The sequence below is a fragment of the Stigmatopora nigra genome, chromosome 8 (genome assembly GCF_051989575.1).
Source record: "Stigmatopora nigra isolate UIUO_SnigA chromosome 8, RoL_Snig_1.1, whole genome shotgun sequence".
Taxonomy (NCBI): Eukaryota; Metazoa; Chordata; class Actinopteri; order Syngnathiformes; family Syngnathidae; genus Stigmatopora; species Stigmatopora nigra.
The window spans coordinates 13,487,501-13,509,014 of NC_135515.1; the positions used below are offsets into that span (position 1 = coordinate 13,487,501).

The 21,514-nt window shown below is 42.1% G+C and overlaps 2 protein-coding genes and 1 long non-coding RNA gene across 7 annotated transcripts in view; 1 reads left to right on the forward strand and 2 right to left on the reverse strand.

The window, feature by feature from the left end:
• The window catches only part of fat3a (FAT atypical cadherin 3a), a 129,295-nt gene extending 124,202 nt beyond the window's left edge, over positions 1-5,093 (forward strand). For all 5 annotated transcript variants that reach the window (XM_077722403.1, XM_077722404.1, XM_077722406.1 and 2 more), the window contains one exon: positions 2,050-5,093. In XM_077722403.1, the coding sequence (XP_077578529.1) occupies positions 2,050-2,678 (629 nt within the window). In that variant the 3' untranslated portion in view covers positions 2,679-5,093. The remainder of the gene's footprint in view (positions 1-2,049) is intronic.
• The window catches only part of LOC144200326 (uncharacterized), a 10,884-nt gene extending 401 nt beyond the window's left edge, over positions 1-10,483 (reverse strand). The window contains exon 1 of the long non-coding RNA XR_013327090.1: positions 10,161-10,483. This is a non-coding gene — a long non-coding RNA (uncharacterized LOC144200326). The remainder of the gene's footprint in view (positions 1-10,160) is intronic.
• Positions 10,484-12,386: 1,903 nt separating this feature from the next.
• On the reverse strand, positions 12,387-14,395 carry LOC144200436 (gap junction delta-2 protein). The gene is made up of 2 exons (XM_077722596.1): positions 14,018-14,395; positions 12,387-13,606 (listed from the first exon to the last, which is right to left on the reverse strand). The coding sequence occupies exon 2, from the start codon at positions 13,596-13,598 to the stop codon at positions 12,504-12,506; it is 1,095 nt and encodes a 364-aa protein (XP_077578722.1). The 5' UTR covers positions 13,599-13,606; positions 14,018-14,395; the 3' UTR covers positions 12,387-12,503.
• Between the last annotated feature and the right edge of the window lie 7,119 nt (positions 14,396-21,514).

Consider the following 21,514-nt stretch of genomic DNA (forward strand, 5'->3'; position numbering starts at 1 on the left):
GTGGCTGGCACACCCAGCCACCAGTCTGGTCAGAGGCCTGACAGTTTAATGCAGTAGAGCCCGCAGAACTGATTGTGAAGGCCTTGAGGCAGATTTCTGATCGTGACAACAAGTAATGGCTAAAATGTGATTGGTTAAATGCTTCAATATGAAAACACATCTGGAAGCAGTGCAACCAGGGCGAAAAACCTTGATTTTGAAATAAAACAAAATTCCACTTTCACTTTATCTCTTGTTCGAAAATGACAGGTATTGCAGTAATTAAATCTCATCTCATTTTTGGAACCGCTTTATCCTCATTAGGGTTGCGGGGGATGCTGGAGTCTATCCCAGTTGACTCCGAGCCAGAGGCAGTGGGACGGCCTGAATTGGCGGCCAGCGGATCACAGGTCACAAGAAGATGAACAACCACTCACGCTCGACTCATACCGAGGGGCAATTTAGAGTCTCAAATCAGCCTACCATGCATTCCTTTGGAATATGGGAGGAAACCGGAGTACCCAGAGAAAACCCACAGGCCCGGGGAGAACATGCAAACTTGACACAGGTGGACTGACCTGTATTTTAACCCGGGTCACCCCCCCCCCCCCCCCCCACTGAGACCGTCGCGCTGACCAATCAACCAACCCCCTTCTTTTTTCAAATTGAATAATTTGATATTTTGCATTTACAAAGACAGACATATTAGCTTCCCTGTGATATTGATCCTTTAACACTGTGGAAACAAGACGTGCAAGATATTTATACATTGAGTGGCTTTTAACCGCAGTAAGCTATTGTCTAGAATATTAGTCACATTGATGTGGTTTGCTTTTAACCTATTTGTTTGTAAAACTGTCAAGGAATCAGTGAGTTGGAGGTATTTTAGTAGGGAAAATCACTCACCTCTTCTAGTCAGCTACAGTCGGCCAGAGAAGAAAGATGACTGATATTTATCCTGCTGATTCTGCTTTTAGACATCTCGCCCTGCATATGTGCTATACAGTAATAGCTTCAGATACAAGCTTAATGTGTTCGGGGTTCAAGCTCGTATGTCAATTTACACGTATCTCAAATCAAATTTTCCCATAGAAAATAACTAGATTCCAAATTACTAATCCGTTCCCACCCTCTAAAAAAAACACCAAAAACAGGATGTTACAAAGAAAAAACATCTTTTAGTTTGTTCCCTTACTCCATCTACTCACAAAGTAACAAAAAACCTATCTTGTGATTGTGATCTTCAATACTAAAATGAGACATTCATGTACTTTTTGAATATTTTGCTAAAACACAATATTTCAATTAATGTAATGAAACATGATAATAACAGTTTCATTTCAATTGTTCTATGTTTTTTTTTACATTTTATATCAATTTTTCATGAATCGTATCCATTTCGGAAAATCTGGAAAAATCTGGAAAAAAATGGTACAAATCAACTCCTGAAATAAGATTGACGGATGTTGGCAGCTCTGTAATTATTTTGTTCATACACATCTGAAAGGACAAGCCAAAAGTCCACCACATAACAGTTTTTATTTTGCTAATCAGTCTCATCAAGAAGAGGTCATTCAGCCAATATTTACTTCACTCAAAATACCTACTAAATGAATATTAATTCATTTCCCTGTATGAACACAGTCTTTTCAATGTTGAGTTCACGTTCAATCGATGTAACAGAGTCATTTTATTGCATATCCATTTTTCCATCAATGCAAGATTATATAACTGCTTCATCAATACATTTTACCACGTACTCTGTTTTTGAACATGAAAAGAATTAAGTTTTAATTTTTCAAACATTGCTTTCTCACTACTATTTGCATGAAAACAAGCATGCTGTGACCCTATTATTTTGACCAAGTGCTCGACATGTCAGTGGATTTTGGCACATTTATGTACTGTTGCTGCATCTGCTTTTCAATCCACCGCATGCATACTGAATGCATGTGTAATGCAAAACTTTACATTACAGTGTGGAGCGAGGAATGCTGGTAATGATAACTATTACATGCGGATCGTTCCTATTTCAGTTTATGGCTAAACTTGTCCTCCTCTATTGTCCAGCATATCATTGGGACACATCAGACTGGATGCCAAGCACCAAACTGTCAGATATTGAGGAGATGCCAGGCTATGAGGCATCTTCAAGAAAAACAGCGGGAACACCACTAAATGATGGAGGAAGCAATCGTGAATTAGAGTCTGACTACTATCTGGGGGATTATGATGTCGACAGCGATTATCCACCCCCCCACGAGGAAGAATTCTTTAGCCAAGACCAACTGCCTCCCCCATCACCCGTTGGAGAGGACTATGCAGACCCCCACAATCTGCCACTCAACAACCTGCCGGTTTCAAAAGAGAGCGCCTTAAGTTCTAGTGGCACTGATCATCAGCATTGCAGGCCCCATTTTCACCCCAGTCAATACCTACCCCCCCATCAGGTTCCAACCGGGGAGGCAGCAAATGGGGAAATCAGTATTTTGGCAACTGGGGGGACTTCAAAAACTGGAGAAAACGATGACTCTAGGTCTCTAAATATGCGGGTTTCGATTGGCGCATCATCAGCATCGGACGTGTCAGCCCTGGGTGGGCTGGATGACTCTGAACATGGCAGCAATTTTGACAGTATGGATGAGCTTCGTCGAGGGGTAACTGTTATCACTGATTCGCAGCAACAGACAGAAGTATGATTGTACATTGAGTTCTTATTTGAAGGAACCAGTTGAATAAAGTAAATGTTCACATTCCTTTTTGTAGGAAAACTATTAATTCATTCATTCGTTCAGTTATTTCCTGAACCACACTCTGAATTGGTGGACAGCCAATCGCAGGCACCATTCACACCCAGTAGGAAAACCAATGCTTTTAACATTTTAAAACATTTACGAAACAAAGAAAATATCAAAAGAGTGATACCCTTGCTCAACGCTGTGTAACTGATTACAATAATTCCGTGATCTTTTTCGCTCACAGTTTTGTTACCCTAATTTCTTTCTAGGGGAGCCCAGCAGCTGAATGGTTAGGGTGTTGGCTTCACAGCTCTTGGGTCCTGATTTCAAATCCAGGTCTGTCTGTGTGGAATTTCCATGTTCTCTCCAGGCCTGCATTGGTTTTCTCCGAGTACTCCGGTTTGCTCTCACATTCCAAATCCATGCATTGTAGGCTGGTTGGACAATCTAAATTGCCCCTCGGTATGAGTGTGAGCGTGAGTGGTTGTTCATCTCCTCGTGACCTGCGATGGCCTGGCCGCCAATTCAGGGTGTCCCCCGGCTCGTGGATAAAGCAGTTTAGAAAATCACCACCTATTGATAATCATTATTTAATTTTCAGAAAGTCAGTCACTCTTTCTCTATCAACAGGAAATATGAATTGCCAGAAGAAATGGCTAGAGAATGTGAATGAGAGACACATTTTTAAAGTATCACTGTTCAGACATTTTATGGAGAAGAACAACAAGAAAGGATATTAATTTAATTGAAAAGATTGTTATACTTCCCGGTGACTCACAAATGCCAAAGGAGTAGTACTTCTTTCTAGAAACAAACATTTTTCCATATTCCTGCCTTATTTTTTGCCCTTCATGCACAATTTAAAGTTTTTGTACAGACTTTGTATATTAAAAACTAAATAATAATAAAAAACTAACTATGGTGAGGTCCTGGAAAAGAAAATTCCTTTTTCTGAATACATTTTGTTTTATGTGGAATGTGCCCCCTTTAAATAATGCTTAGTGTTGTTTGAAGGCTCAGGGCTGCTGTTGTTGCTATGGTACTTTCAATTCGGTCTTTTTTAGAAAGCCAGTTGTCATTGTCAATAAGTAAAATTTGGCTCAATGTAGATCTACACCAAAAGCACTTACTGCCTTACATCTGAGAAATTCTAGTTATTTTATTCTTGGTTCTCTTACCTCTGGCAGGGACATGTCCATTAATACACTAACCCACTAAATTCATGAATACAGAATAATCAAGCTCTTTCCTATCGCCATCCAAGCTAATGCTGAATGTCAAGTTTGTTCTCTTATTATTTCTGGCAAGTTTTTATTTCTATTTAGTGCTGTATATTTCTGTTCTCGGTTTTATTATTTAATAAGTATTCATGGAAAAAATATAAATAACCACAGTCTGTGATTGAGATATTTTTTTAGGCCAGCAGAGAAGGCCTTGCAGGGCCTGATGGTCCACCACTGATAAAGTATGGTTTGCCACCTATGACAACACTTTTTGGCAACAAAGCTTGAGCATATCCTATTCAGGAATGCAAGTTAGATGGAAGTATCATATTTTAAACAGCAGATGATAAAACGCTCTAATAGTGTTTTATAATTGGCTAACTAAAGTGAAATTATACATTTAAATTTCAGGGAGGGTTGGTAAACACAGCACTCTGAGCTTCAGTAATAATACAACATGTCATTAAATGGTTTGCACAAGTGATATTCATAGTGATATGTTTCTTTGTTTAGATGTTTTTGAGATGTTGTGTCACATTTAGAAATCCAATCCCACCTGGTGTTGTATTGTATGATTGAATCAAACTAAAAATGAATGAAAACTGTTGTCAAGCATCTGCTGTGCTGTTGTATAATTAAGCACATCACGTACAATACATTCACCACTTTTTGGTATCTAGAAGTTGCTCGCCATTATACATCCTCTAAACACCACAAATTATTCATAAAGGTCATTTTTCTCTTTAAAAGATGTATGTTAATGTTTAAATTTTTGTACAGTTTAAATAGATGTGTAATCTATGTTTTTTTTCAATGAGAATGTGGAAAATACTAGCATAGTATTAGTATTAGATCATTTTAATTTCTTTGCTGCCAGGCATATATTAGCAAATAAATTCCACATAAATTCATTATTACAGCTGAATAATATTCAGTCAACGCATTGTACCATAACATGAACTTTTGTATTTCCTTCATAATCAGCTCAATAAATGGGCTGAACTTCTTTTATTTTACTCTTAATTTTCAAGGCAGTATGAAAATATATCTGCTACAAAAAATATATCTGGTACAAAATAAGTTGAGTTTTTTTTCCTTTTCTTAATTATATTTCTATTCAGTGCAAAAAATAAAAAGTTTATTGCTCATGCCATCTGCTTGGGATGTTTAGATTACATGATGACGCTATTTTCTTTCCAATATTTGAGATAATGGTCGGTTGGAATGAATCTCACAAAAGTTATCACAGTGACACAGTTTTGCCCATTATTGCATTACTGGCAAAAAAAAAATGCCATGGCAGTCGCGCATGCTGACTTACTGTGGCGACTAATGGCTACAGTTCGACTTCCAAAACAAATTTTTGATTTGTGAGTGTGGGACATATCTAATACATTAATTACCTATTTTCTTCGGGAATTATTTTTCTGATAGGACAGCAAAAGGGGAGGGGGCTGCCAAGAAGCCCCCAGTTGGGATGGCAGTCTCCAATTGTGATAATTTCCATGCCACTGATGTGTGGGTGAGCGGCCGAATGGACTAGTGGTTGGCACATCAATCTCACAGTTCTGAGATCGACTATGGAATCTCGGGTGGGTTCCAACCTTACAGTGTGTAAAGTAGCCTGGCCGGACGTTTGGTCGCCGGACGTTTGGTCGCCCGGACGTTTGGTCGCCCGGACGTTTCGTCGTCGGACGTTTGGTCGCCAGTCAAATGGTGAGAGAGAATAAGTACTGTTGAAAACAGCTCTCAACAAGAGTTTAATATCAAAATATCTACTGTTGATTAATGAGAGAGAGAGAGGTAAATATCTAAATATCTACTACTACTTCTTTAGATGGTCATTTTTATCAAACAAATAAAAGTCTTAGTATACTTTTAGCCCGGCTAAACAAAAGGCAACAGTACTTAGATATTAAACAGTACTTAGATATTAAACAGGACTTAGATATTAAACAGTACTTAGATATTAAACAGTAATTAGATATTAAACAGTCCTTAGATATTAAACAGTACTTAGATATTATACAGTACTTAGATATTAAACAGTACTTAGATATTGAACAGTACTTAGATATCAAACAGTACTTAGATATTAAACAGTACTTAGATATTAAACAGTACTTAGATATTAAACAGTACTTAGATATTAAACAGTACTTAGATATTAAACTATCTGTCATGAATCCACAGTAGATATTTATTTAATAAACTCTGGTGAATATAATTTTTGAGAGCTGGTTGCAACAGTACTTAGATATTAAACAGTACATATATATTATACAGTACTTAGATATTAACCTCTCTCTCATGAATCAACAGTAGATATTTAGATATTAAACTCTTGTTGAGAGCTGTTTTCAACAATACTTACTCTCTCTCACCATTTGACTGGTGACCAAAAAAACGGGGACCAAAGGGGACCAAGCGTCCGGCAACCAAATGTCCGGCGACCAGACGTCCGGTGACCAAATGTCCGGTGACCAAACGTCTGGTGACCAAACGTCCGGTGACCAAACGTCTAGGCGACCAAACGCCCGTGACCAAACGTCCGAGTACCGTAGAGTATGTGCGGTGTCCCAGTTTCCCCCCAGAAACCAAATTATTTAGGACCATCGTTTGTGTTAGTCGTCATCGGATGGACTCTTCGGATCACGCGGACGTTGCTTGCTGACGCGACGCCACGCCGAGACGTGGGATCTCATGTTTCTTTGCGGTTAGATTTGGGTTATTCAAGCCCCTGTTTTTTTTTATAAGTTTTTGTTGAGTAATTAAACCAAGTCTACAAATAAGAACAAAAGGCCTTGTTCCCTCCGGCGTCCCCACACATGGGTAATGTTTCCCCCGGTCGCGCCACGCTGCCGTAACGGATCGATCCGACCAAATGTACCCAGCGGGACGTCACCCACGCTCGCGCCGACGCACTCGTCGATGCCAGCTATCCTCCTTCAACCCACCCAACCACATGGAATTAATGAGAAGCCACTCAAGCTCACATGAGGAGTTCAATATGGAGACGCCGTGGTCGGCTAAGAGGAAATTCTGAGCGGCAATGCGCCGGCGCCCCTGGATGACGAGGCCGGCAAGAGCGACAATGCGCCGGCGCCCCTGGATGACGAGGCCGGCGAGAGCGACAATGCTCCGGCGCCACTGGATGACGGGGCCGGCGACGACCAGAGCGGCAATGCTGCGCCGCCCCTGGATGACGGGGCCGGCGACGACCAGAGCGGCAATGCTCCGCCACCCCTGGATGACGGGGCCGGCGAGAGCGGCAATGCTTTGGGACGAGGGAGTTGGCGACCCTCCGAGCAACCAGGGTAAGGTGCCGTTCTAAAATTCTGGTGTCTCCTAAGGGCAGAGGGCTTGGCCAAGACGTAAAGGACCAGCGGGGACGCCCGCCGGACCGGCCACGATCGCTCCTTGTCACCGGCTGGCGCGGACGCCCGCCGGACCGACCACTGCCTTGTCTCATTTCTGGCCGGCGCGGACGCCCGCCAGACCGGCCACTCCCACGACTCATCACCGGCCGGCGCGGACCCCCTCCGGACCGACCGCACCCTCTTTTTGTTTCTGGCCGGCGCGGACGCCCGCCAGACCGGCCACGCCTAGCCTTGTCACCGGCCGGCGCGGACACCCGCCGGACCGACCACTTCCTCGTCTCGTTTCTGGCCGGCACAGACGCCTGCCAGACCAGCCATGCCTCGTCACCGGCCGGCGCGGACGCCCGTCAGACCGGCCACGCCCACGCCTGTTCACCGGCCGGCGCAGACGCCCGCCGGACCGAACATTGCCTCATCTCGTTTCCTGGCCGGCGCGGACGCACGCCAGACAGGCTACGCCCACGCCTCGTCACCGGCCGGCGCGGACGCCCGCCGGCAATGCTCCGCCACCCCTGGATGACGGGGCCGGCGAGAGCGGCAATGCTTTGGGACGAGGGAGTTGGCGACCCTCCGAGCAACCAGGGTAAGGTGCCGTTCTAAAATTCTGGTGTCTCCTAAGGGCAGAGGGCTTGGCCAAGACGTAAAGGACCAGCGGGGACGCCCGCCGGACCGGCCACGATCGCTCCTTGTCACCGGCTGGCGCGGATGCCCGCCGGACCGACCACTGCCTTGTCTCATTTCTGGCCGGCGCGGACGCCCGCCAGACCGGCCACTCCCACGACTCATCACCGGCCGGCGCGGACCCCCTCCGGACCGACCGCACCCTCTTTTTGTTTCTGGCCGGCGCGGACGCCCGCCAGACCGGCCACGCCTAGCCTTGTCACCGGCCGGCGCGGACACCCGCCGGACCGACCACTTCCTCGTCTCGTTTCTGGCCGGCACAGACGCCTGCCAGACCAGCCATGCCTCGTCACCGGCCGGCGCGGACGCCCGTCAGACCGGCCACGCCCACGCCTGTTCACCGGCCGGCGCAGACGCCCGCCGGACCGAACATTGCCTCATCTCGTTTCCTGGCCGGCGCGGACGCACGCCAGACAGGCTACGCCCACGCCTCGTCACCGGCCGGCGCGGACGCCCGCCGGACCGACCACTTCCTCGTTTCTGGCTGGTCGCGTACGCCCGCCGGACCTGCCTCTCACTTGTCTGTTCACGGGCTGGCGTGGACTTCCCCCGGACAACGTTATGTTACCCCCGGCCTTCCTGCTTGCTTCTCTGTTGGGTTTATTCTGTATTACTACTATACATATATGTGTAGTAATTCATTTCTTTGTTAAATCATTTTTCCTATTGTGCTCGAGGTCATAAACTCTCACGTGGACTTCTTAGCCAAGGATTTTTTATGCTACATCTCACTCAGTATCGGGCTCTGAGGGCTGTTGATCGGGAGGCAGCAAGGACTCAGGATATCTGCCACTTCCATAACACTCGTATAGTGTGCATACCTCGTGACGCACTTCGGGCTTCTTTATGTAATTGCTATATGATTGTTAGGTCAAATGAAGGCGGGATTGTTTTAATCCAAATAAGGGTTGGTTTTAGTTTCCTATTCTGTTATTGTTAAAATACCTTGATTGTTATTATAGTTACAGATGTTGTTTTTGAACCTTGTAATTGTTTTGATTCATGGCCTTAAAGCCGTACGCAAATTACTGTTCGAGAGGGTACTTTTGAAGACAAGGGGGAAGTCTTTTTGCTGTATCTTCCCTTAAGGTCCTTATCCATGATGCAATCTGTTTAATTAAATGTCAATAATTAAATAAGATATCTTCCTGCAGTGATTGATAATTACATCGGAAGGGTAATTATTTATGAACCTATCATTCTCGTTTCTCATGTACATTTGATCTTGGGACATCTAGGATCCGTCTCTTAGAGGGTAGGTATTGTCATGAGTGGCTCGTTTCCCCTCCTGGCTTGATGTCATTTTTCTGTTCAGATGTGTTCAATTACTTGATTATGTTCCTGGGTTATGTTAAGGACCATCATTTGTGTTAGTCGTCGTCGGATCGACTCTTCGGATAACGCGGACGTCACTTGCTGACGCGACGTCATGCCGAGACGTGGGATCTCATGTTTCTTTTCAATTAGATTTGGTCGGCTAAATGTCTTTCGGCAAGTAGACCGTGCGCCATTCATTCACACGTCAGAGTTCCTGACTCCATTAACACACCAAGACCACAAGACTACTTCACTTTTTTTTTCTCATCACTAACTTTGTTACGAACGTCTTATCTTACGGCTGCATTTTACGCTATTTCTCTCTAGGGACGTCCCGTCTTAATTTATTATCTCTTTAATACTTATTTGTAATCTTATTTATCCGCCCAAGTAGCATCTTAAGTCATTTATTTTCTTATTTTGTGCGACAATCGTCAAGTTTTATAAGTGCGTCGCAACGCACCTCCTGGTTTTATCTATTTCCCCCTATGAGGATCACGCATGCTATCACTTAGTATTCTATTTTTCTTATATGGAGCTCTGTTTTACTCACTATCTAAACTAAACATGGGTATTTCTATTCTTTTACTCTATTTTAACACAATCTTCGAAGTCCCTGGACGGGGTATGCGACCCCCCCCTTGCCTTGGATCGTCCGGAAAGGCAGAGACTCTCTCGGAGATAGGCTGACACACAGCCACGATCCTGGTGTATACCTTTTTTGTATTTCTCCGACTAACAGACAACGCTTCCCCAACCCATAGGGAACAGTATGCCACTTTTTTCCATCGAACAGAGAATGCTAGATTGTTTTTACGAATTAGTTTTAACCAGTGCCTTACCGTCTTAGGTGTTTGTCCTGGTTCGATGAGATTCGTCACTGGACCTCGGGGCGACGGGGGACCAATCCCTAATGGCCCCTTCCATCAATGGGGGATGGCTGACATCAGTTTCTTGGCCTCTCGATTCCCCGTCGTCCCGATGACACAGATCTTGAATCCTGGGTTTTCGGCACCAAAATGTCCGGTGCATGACGAACATTCACAAGGTCAAACACAAGTAAGCAGCCAAGACAGATGAGTGCGATTTTGACGCCTCTGCAGAAGGAGGGTCCGACGACTCTGCCTCTACATCAACTGTTTAATTAGGCCAAGCTTTCATGACATACACATTCTCTATGACAAAGGACATACAAATTCTCTATGACAAAGGACATGCAAATACTCTATGACAAAGGACATACAAATTCTCTTTGACAAAGGACATACAAATTCTCTATGAAAAAGGTCCATGGCTCTATGAGAAAGATGCATCAGGACTGTGACATCGATGATATTAAAGGTCTCTATGACATGTATTGAAACATTCTTTGTTTACTTAAGATTATTTCACAAGGATTATGGATAACAGTTATAAGCATATGAAAATACTGTATTAATATCTAGATGTAATCTATATATTAAAAAATGCAAATAATGTATATGCTTTACTCACAGCGAATAAAGTTCCTTTCTGATTGATATAATTTAAAAAACAGGTTAATGGGTTTTTTAGTCCAAACCCTCCTGCACAGTCCAGTAGGAAGAGGACCTTGATTCAAGCCCCTTTCAGCGAGATATAGCTTCACTTTCGGGTTGAAACAATTCCATTGTGAGGGCTTTCATGATCCAGGCTTACCTGTTCCTCACCCAGTAGACAGGCAGCAAGGATTTGTTATTGTTTTTTAAAGTATGAGGATGGTCGAACTTGTAGTTTAAGGATGAGTTTACCATCAAGCCAGCAGCAAACACATTATGAACCCTGGCTCTTTCAGTTCCTCTTTGAATAGGAATGTCTGGGAAGGTATCCTCTTTTAATTCAATTCATCAGACAAATGACACTGCTTTTTTTTAAATTTCCAGTATGGGGAAGCGACTACATGCTGACATTACCAGCCAAAAAAATAATCCTCAATACAGTCGTACTCCTACTTACAAATCCCTTGTGCGGAATTTTCAGGTAACAAAACCCTTTGATATGCAAATGACGTAATCTTCTAAAAGGTGGGATTTCCTGCCTCCATCATCATATTTTGAAATTGTCCCAGTAACATTGCGGCCTGCTTTACTTTCCCTTGGAACCCCCCACAACAAGAACAACAATTTACCGCCATTTATCGTCACAGATTCCTTTATTTAAAATTGTGTGTGTGTGAATGAAATGAATAAGCGAACCCTGTTATTCATCAAAAAACAGAAGATAAGATAATCACATGCGGCTGACAGATATTGCAAAGCAATATGGCCAGTCGTACTCCACCCAATAGCATTGCTACGCTATTGAACCTGAAGGAAACATTCAAAGCCACAACTCCTTGGCATGGACTGAATGATGATATGGAGGGACCGTTGGTCCTTTGGAGTTATATTTAATGCTAAGTTGTTTTGAATTAATTATTTGAAGTTGTTTAGATGAGTGATTATGTGCATGTATTTGTATGCTAATGTTAACTTCTTCCTTACTGCACTACTGCACGAATTGAACAATAGAGCAACTTAATGCTACAGAAAATGAATCACTCAAAATTCAACTGAAATCACCTTCTACTCGGTAAAAGTCACATTATAACCATATACATCACGTGCTTATTAAAAAAAATTGGATTGTTTTTACGCAAACATCGTGTTGTCTCACATTTGAAATAAACCTTGATAAGCACAAGCTTGGTGGTGATGCATATACATCAGTGTGATATCATCAAAATAATAATCTAGTCTATCAAGACATTTATGAAGAAAATATGTAAGAAGACAGTAATCAAAAGTTTAAACAATTATACATTCAAACTAAAACTGCCATAACTGACTCTTTTGAAAGAAAATAAGACTGAACAATCAGGGCCTCAAAACGTCATTCAGATGGTTATAGACTCAATTATCGGCACTCCGAGATATATATATATATATATATATATATATATATATATATATATATATATATATATATATATATATATATATATATATATATATATATATATATATATATACAATTTGAAAAATCAATTTCAAATATTATACACTGCCAGATTTAAAGGTAATACTAGTATACTACTATGCTTTAACTTTGAAAGAATGTCCTACATGTGAGGAAAAAAAACAAGACAACATTTTAAGAACACAGTCGCATGACCTTTAAAGACCTTGTCACAGCCAAGACTTCTTAGTTCGTCCCATCCTCGCCATGTTTGCCAGCTTGACCTTGACCTTATCTATGTTCTCTGGACTCCTTTTTGAGGTGCATTCCACAGTTGAGTCTGTCTCAAAAGATATAGCTGGAGCATGTGTAAGAAGAGTTCTTGTCTTCTCTTGAGCCATGGGTGACCTGGTCTGCAGAACCAGCTGACCTCTCAGAGAATGCCTGAGTTGAAGCAATAGCGGGTTTTGCTTTGAGTACGTTTTATCTAGAACATTCTTTTGACCAATACAGTTGGAGCATGCTGAGCAAAGGACACGGAAAATGTAGACCCAGCCCAGGTAGTGAAGTTCTGCTATGTTGAGCACAAAACAGCCCAGACTGATGCTAAACATAAAGTTCAGGAAGATGGTTTTCTCAGTGGCACGAGACACAAAACAGTCTGTGCGAGTCGGGCAAGGATAAGTCTCACAACGGTAGAGGTTAGGGACCTCAAACCCAAATAATAAGTACTGGCCCACTAAGAAGGTGATCTCCATGATTGATCTAAGAAATACATGAAGGATGTAGATGAGAAGAACCTGTTTGGATTGCTTTGTAGGGTCTTCTGCTAGTGCACCGTGGCCCTCCTCCAGAAAGCTGTGTTGTGCTCTTTCCATATCATCCCAATCTTCCCTAAAATGAGGACAGTAAGTTGGCACACCGACTCTCAACTTCTCCTTGCTATCTTTCTCCCCTATACCTTGCCTTGAAGGCCTCTGCCTCAGTACCTGTGCACGCTGGCCGTCTAGCTTCTCATCCTTGGCAATTTTATGCAAAACAAATACTATGTAGAATATGGATGGTGTGGAGACCAGCACAATTTGAAAAACCCAAAACCTCAAGTGGGATACAGGTGCAAATGTGTCGTAGCAGACATTGTTGCATCCAGGCTGCTGGGTATTGCAGGTAAACTTGGACTGCTCATCGTTGTAGACTGCATCTCCCACCAAAGCTACCAGCAAGATGCGGAAAATGAGCAGCATCGTGAGCCAGATCTTGCCTATGACTGTGGAATGATTCTGGACCTCGGACAGAAAACGCCCAAGAATGGACCAGTCACCCATGATTTGACCTTAGAAGTAAAGAAAAAATATGTCAGCAGCATTGATGTACTGTCTAACTGTCTTAACTACCAATTGTGGACTATGAAATGCTGTGAATCCATCATATTAAAAAGCACATCAAGTAGTATACAGTAGCTGTTATTCTTGTATATTCCTACATTATTGATCTATTAATAGATGAATGCTTGATGTTATAGAAATGTGAAGGGATTTTATCATTTTAAAATGCAAATCTGTAAATATAAAACAGAGTTCCATATACTTAACAAAGCTGTGCTCAATAGTATAATTTTCTTTCTTTTTTCTTGGTTACATTGTCTTTGTTAATTAATGTTTAAGTATTTTACCTAATATGTAGAACTAGGTATGCTTTATTTATCAAATCAAATAATCTGGAATTGAATGATGTTTTGACTTACCTTCATGTAAAGTTGAACCGTTCAGAACAAATTCTTTCAGCTAAGCGTTAAAATGCATTTTATCTGGCTTTTGGAATCTTCAAGTTTGATGAGATGAATCCTGTTGAGCCTGGTTAGGGAGAATAGGCTGACAACACATAATGAACCAGCCCGTCTGAAACTCGCATTGTGCAGTGTGGCTACAAAAGCAGGCAATGTACAGTGCAAATCACAATGAGGGGGTTCCTTTTCTGAAAAGCTGGGAACGGTGAAATGGTTCAACAGTGTATGGAACCAACTGGAAAGACCCAATGCTGGTTTGTAAAAGCTCACTGTTTAGCTGGTAAAGTTTTACAATAATAATCAACATTGTGAACACAACAGGTTTATAAGGAATATAGATTTGTGTGTTTACATCCACAGCCACTGAAATGTAGCACTGACAGTGTCAATAATATACATTTTGCATTAAATATACCAGTGAGTATGGGGCTGTTAGAAGGCTTCTCATATCATCTCATGTCCTGCACCTATTTATCCTCATTAGGGCCGCGGGATGTGCTGGAGCCTATCCCAGCTGACTCTGGGCCTGAGGCGGGGGACACCCTGAATTGATGTCCAGCCGATCGCAGGGCATAAGGAGACGGTCAACCATGCACACTCACACCCATTATTAAGGCCAATTAAGAGTTTCCAATCAGCCTACCGTGCATGTTTTTGGAATGTGGGAAAGGGGGACCGGAGAACCTGGAGGAAACCCACACAGGCCCAGGGAGAATGTGCAAACTCCTCACAGATGGTCATGACCTGCATTTGAACCCAGGACCACAGAGCTGTGAGGCTGATGCTAACCCCTCAGCCGCCAGTTAGAAGGCTTATTAATCCCAAATACGTACGGACAATATATTGACAGTCATTATTTATGTAGGTCTTATGTTGAATAGCTCCAGTTCAAACTCATCGGCCTATGAAGGATGTTTCTGCATAGTCACTTGATAGTCAGTATATATTATTTTTCTTATACTGTTATAATTATCCATTGATTATTATTATTCTTACACTTATAATTTTTATTCATTAACTGTGCTTGGCAAACTGAGATACAGGTTATCCTTGGTGGCGACTGTGCTGTAGCACGAGTGTATTGGATCCTTCACTTCGTGGCTTCAACTCTCGCGGCTTCACGACATCGTGATTTTTTTTTCATAGTTCATAAAAATGTTAAAATCCATGCTAAAACTTGGAAGCTTGGAAGCCATTACCCCTTCTTCGGCTTGCCACTAGGGAATTGGCAGAAGACAGAAGACTGTGTCACTAAATTCAGCACTGAGATGGTTTCCATGCCTATGTGAGTGTGAACTTTTATCAGAAATGAGAGCCCCGTGCAACCTTACTCGGCACGGCTTATTTTAAAATAAAAAAATCCTCATCTCATACGTTTTTCCGTATTTTATAAGTTTTTTGATAATTTCAAATTGTGTAGCCGTATAACAACTTTTGTACGTTTTTTGGATGACCAATCTGATTTTACCCATTTCGGCTTTAATTTGGATAGTCTAGGTCACTTGTAGCAGACGACAACGTCATTGTCGATTGCTAATATTGTCGCACAACACTAGAAAAAGTTATCCTTGATCTTGAACGTTTATTTTTTGCGCTTGTCGATAAAGCATGATATCATGTGCAGGCATAGGCTTTACCATCTTCATCAAATCATCAAAAGCCTTTGTTGTCATCATAAACGAAATTGATGGTGCTTCTCAACAAAGTACGTTTTTTTCCAGTAAAAGAACAAAAAGAAGTAATATAAAAATATAGAGTCACATTCTGTTAAGGTAAATTCTAAAATATTGCACAATCTAAGAAATTATTGCACACCCCAAAGTCATTGCACAGAAGGGATTGTGTGTCGTGCTAACGCAAGTTCAGAGTCCTGATGGCTGTGGGAATAAAATGTCCTTAAGTCTATTTGTCCGTGCTTTGTGAGACCTGTAGCGTCTGCCAGAGGGCAGCAGCTGGAACAGGTTGTGACCAGGGTGGTATGGGTCCCTGACAATGTGAGGGCCTGTGCATCACGTTGTTTACGTATATTTCAAAGTCTGACATTTGTCTTATAATCAAAGAATAGACCAGTTACAGTCATCCCTCAAATATCGCGGTTAATGTAGACCAAACATGGCTGCAATACACAAAAAACTAGAAGAATTTTGCAGAGGGTACAGAAAGGGAAATCAGGAAGGGGCGGGGATCTTTCCACGACAAGACACTCGTAACCGAACCAAAAAAAAAAAAAGAACTCGGATTAATATATTGTTGGGTTTATTCTGTATTACTATTATACATATATGTGTAGTAATTCATTTCTTTGTTAGATCATTCTTCCTATTATTCGGAAAGTGCTCGAGGTCATAAACAGCCATCTATCTGGTCCTCTCTCACATGGACTTCTTATCCAGGGATTGTTTATCCGACATCTCATCCAGTATCGGGCTCCAAGGAGGCAGCAAGGACTCGGGCTTCCAACAACAGATACGAATATCTGCCACTTCCATAACACTCGTATAATGTGCATACCTCGTGACGCACTTTGGGCTTCTTTACGTAATTGTTATATGATTGTTATGTCAAATGAAGGCCTGATTGGTTTAATCCAAATGAGGGTTGGTTTTAGTCTCCTGTTTTGTTATTGTTAAAATACCTTGATTGTTATTTTAGTTACAGATGTTTATGGTCTTAAAAGTCGTAGCCGAATTACTGTTCGGGAGGATACTTTGAAGACAAGGGGGAAGTCTTGTTGCTTTGCTGTATCTTCCCTTAAGGTCCTTATCCATGATGCAATCTATTTAATTAAATGTCAATAATTAAATAAGATGTCTGCCCGCAGTGATTAATAATTACATCGGAAGGGTAATTATTGAACAGACACACTCAAAACATATGTTTAATGTAACTTAAACTAACTCTAAAACAAAATTAAATTCTAATTTTGTTTTAGATTTTTATACATTCCGGCTGGGTGAGACCACTTGCAAACGACAAGTAGTCTTGAATGAGCGATCGTGGGAGCTAACAGGCTAAGGAAGGAAACACAACAGCTCAGCCTACCCACGTATTGATTGTGGGTAAGTTTTATTCTGAGAAAGGGTGCCGTTGGCTATCGGTGTTGTGTGCACAAGTATACTTCATTATCCAGAAAGCCCTCTTTTTGCCCGTGCATGCGCGTTGTGCGTTTTCTGGTCCATGTGTAGGAGAAACTCGTGTGAAGAAACCGTTCAGTGCTCGGAATCTGTTATACACGAAAGAGATGCAGCAAAAAATTACAAGCTACAATGATAAACAGCCTCTCATGTCATGGCCACCTGGCTTTCTCGCATCTCAATTTTTTCTCATATCTAGATCTAATTATTTGCTCAAAATTTTCCTCGTATCTGGAGCATATCGTAGGTAGAGCTGTTCGTTTGTAGAGGTACCACTGTACAGAAAAACAAGTACAATTATGAAAAAGTGTATATTTAGTAAATATTACAGCTACAAGCATATCAAAAGACTGTAAAGCTGGAGTGAGTAAACTATACCACAAAAAGCCACAGTGGGTGCAGGTTTTCATTCCAAGCCATCAAGAGTACACCTTTTCACCAATCTGGAGTACTACAAGTGCAATCGGTGAAATGCAGTCATGTGATTCTTGTTTTCTGCAGAAATCTCATTGGTCAAAGTGTCAGTGCTGGATGGGTTGGAACAATACCCTGCACCCATAGCGGCCCTCGAGGACCGGTTTGGCCAAAACTTTAAATATTGTACTGACAGTGAAAATAGTTCCTCTCTGCTTTATATGAATGATACCCGGACGTTTTGTCGAACGGACGTTTGGTCGATGGACAGTTCATCAAATGGACGTTTCGTCGACGGACAGTTCGTCGAAAGGGCGTTTTGGCGAACAGACGTTTCGTCGAACAGACGTTTCGTCGAACAGACGTTTCGTCGAACAGACGTTTCGTCGAACAGACGTTTCGTCGAACAGACGTTTCGTCGAACAGACGTTTCGTCGAACAGACGTTTCGTCGAACAGACGTTTCGTCGAACAGACGTTTCGTCGAACAGACGTTTCGTCGAACAGACGTTTCGTCGAACAGACGTTTCGTCGAACAGACGTTTCGTCGAACAGACGTTTCGTCGAACAGACGTTTCGTCGAACAGACGTTTCGTCGAACAGACGTTTCGTCGAACAGACGTTTCGTCGAACAGACGTTTCGTCGAACAGACGTTTCGTCGAACAGACGTTTCGTCGAACAGACGTTTCGTCGAACAGACGTTTCGTCGAACAGACGTTTCGTCGAACAGACGTTTCGTCGAACAGACGTTTCGTCGAACAGACGTTTCGTCGAACAGACACTTCGATCTGTTTAATATCTAAGTACTGTTGAAACCAGCTCCCAAAACTATATTCACAAGAGTTTAATATCTAAATATCTACAACTACTACTTTACATGGTCATTTTTATCAAACAAATGAAAGTTTTAGTATACTTTTAGCCCAGAACTTTGACATAAAAAGGCAATAAGTAGAATGTACTTATTGCCTTTTGTTTTGATGTCAAAGTTCCGGGCTAAAAGTATGTTAAGACTATTATTTTTTTGATAAAAATGACCATCTAAAGTATTCCAACATTGCAACGTCCCCCAGAGAGAATGAAGGTTCATTGGACGCCTATGACAGTCAATGGCAGCAGCCAGTGTGTTAAATGAGTGCTCTTATTGATATTTTGATATTAGATATTTAGATATTAAAATTTAATGAATATAATTTTGAGTGATGGTTTCAACAGTACTTAGATATTAAACAGTATTTATATATTAAACAGTACTGAGATATTAACGTCTCTCTCTCATGAATCAACAGTAGATATTTAGATATTAAACTCTCTCATGAATCAACAGTAGATATTTAGATATTAAACTCTCTCATGAATCAACAGTATATATTTAGATATTAAACTCTCTCTGTCATGAATCAACAATAGATATTTAGATAATAAACTCTTGAGAATATATTTTTGAGAGCTGGTTTAAACAGTACTTAGATTTTAAACAGTACTTAGATATCAACCTCTCTCTCTCATAAATCAACAGTAGATATAGAGATATTAAACTCTTGTTGAGAGCATTTTTCAACAGTACTTACTCTCTGTCACCATTTGACTGATGACCAAAAGACCGGGGACCAACAGGGACCAAACGTCCAACGACCAAACATCCGGGCGACCAAACGTCTGGCGACGAAACGTCTGACAACCAAACGTCTGACAACCAAACATCTGACAACCAAACGTCCAGGTGACCAAACGTCCGGCGACCAAACGTCCGAGTACATGGTTAATATAAACGAGGAATGAAAATGTCCAATGGATCCCCAGTCAAACAAACAGAGCTTCTCATAGAACTCCTCAAAGCGGTGCAGGTACCAATGGCTATCTGCAAATGTAAAGCACACACGACGGGATAAGACCGCCATCTCATATTTATGTCTAAAATGCCTTTCCTATTTCTGCATCCTCACCCCCTTGCTACTGTGACAACAAAATTTCCCAAATACGGAATGAAAAAAGTTATCCAATCCAATCATACTCATAATCAGGGGAACTACTCGAAGTACTCGAAGTAAACCCAAGAATTTTCAAGTGCACCATGAATATTCCACACTCTGGAACAGGGGTGGCCAACCAGTCAGAGACCAAGAGCCACATTTTTTACTGTGGTACCGCAAAGAGCCACATCATACACATACCTTTGCTCAGCCAGATTTATTGTAAATGTCACACACCAGCATAGTAATGACATAAATTGACTCCTACAGCACTAACAGCACAGGCCAGTCATTATCAACAATGAACATTGTGTGCACTGTCTCACACAGACAAACTCTCAGTTCAACCAAGTCCACAAACAAAAATATAATAATTTACAATAGCGTTTTTCTTTTGCTATGCATGTTACTTAGTGGGACTTCTGGCATAAAATCAGAGCCTATTTTTGCGCAACATTCGCTCCTCGTGAGCTGTCATTTATTATGAATGGCTTTTAAGTAGCGCGCCCACCACGTGGTGTACGCCTCACTCTCCTATTGGCTGCTCCCGGCTGAGCACTCTCGCCTTGGTCTGCCTCGCAGGGGGTGTGGCTTTTTCAGCCGACGCTCGATCTTTGGGATACTTTTTGTGTGCGCGACGCCGTTCATTGTCGCTTCTGGTTCACGGGAGCTCTCCCACTCTGTTAAAAACGTTTACTTAAATGACCTTGCTCCTACTGGGAAACTTTGAGGTATTTTCATCCCGAGCACATGCGCATTGGACGAAAATACCGTATTGAACTCAAGCGAAGCGCACACGCAAATAAAAATAAAACACAAATACAAACTTTGATATAGACGTAAGAGCCGCATGAAACCGGGCAAAGAGCCGCATCCGGCTCGCGAGCCGCGGGTTGGCCACCCCTGCTCTGGAAGATCGGGATTCGATTCACCCAGCTTTCATTAGTAGATCTTATAATCGTAAGGTTGATGCGTTAACCACGAGGCTTTCTATTTGGGTCGTTTACCCATACATCAGTGGTCTGCAAATTTTCATCACCAATGGAGACCGCCATCCCCAGAGGGGCTTCTTGGCAGCTCACCCCATTTTGCTGTCCTATCAGCTATAATCATTCCCAAAGGAAATAGGTACCGTACTATAAGGCACACTTAAAAGTCTTATTTTTTTTCAAAAATAGGCAGGGCGCCTTATAATGCAGAGAGGTGAGTATGTGCCGAGTTCCAAAACCTGACGGCAAGCACTTCTGGCCGACACCCTTGTTATAGAGAGAAAAGGCGGACATGGGGACAGGCATGCAGAGGTCTGCCAATGAATGAAGGGGGTTGTAAGAAGACGCTAAAGGCACACCCCTAGCAGGTACCAGTATATAGTGTGGGCATAAATAAATATCTGTAATTTCGGGTTTGCTTTGGGCTTAGTCCTGCAAATAAAGTTAATTCGCTGGGCTCGGGCCGGGCCAGGCTCTAATACGCGCAGGCCTGGTCAGGTCGGGCAGGATTTTTCGTCCCGATCTTACCTCTATTTCAGATATTTTTTAGGCCAGCAGAGAAGACCTTGCAGGCCCTGACGACCCACCGTGTTTATGTATTTGGCAACTGAAATTCTTGTCTTGTTTTTTTATTACTTTATTATTTTTCAAGGTTTACATTTTTCTTTTTGTTTCTCATGTTTGAGTTGTTTTGCTCTGCTTTTAGTTGTGATTTTCCGTAAAGAGCTAAATAATTAAACGGAGTCTACTTTTCCTCGTCTTCAACTTTTGTAGGCTGTTTGAAATACGCATGCCCCCCCCCCCCCCAATTATCACCAAAAACATTTTTCGAATTACCGAAAATTAATTGTTTTATGTTGTCTTGAGAAAAAAATTGGGGTTGGTCCATTTTGCACAGCCTTTCTTCTAGTTAGGTGTTTAGCGTATCGTTGAGCCGTGCAGTTT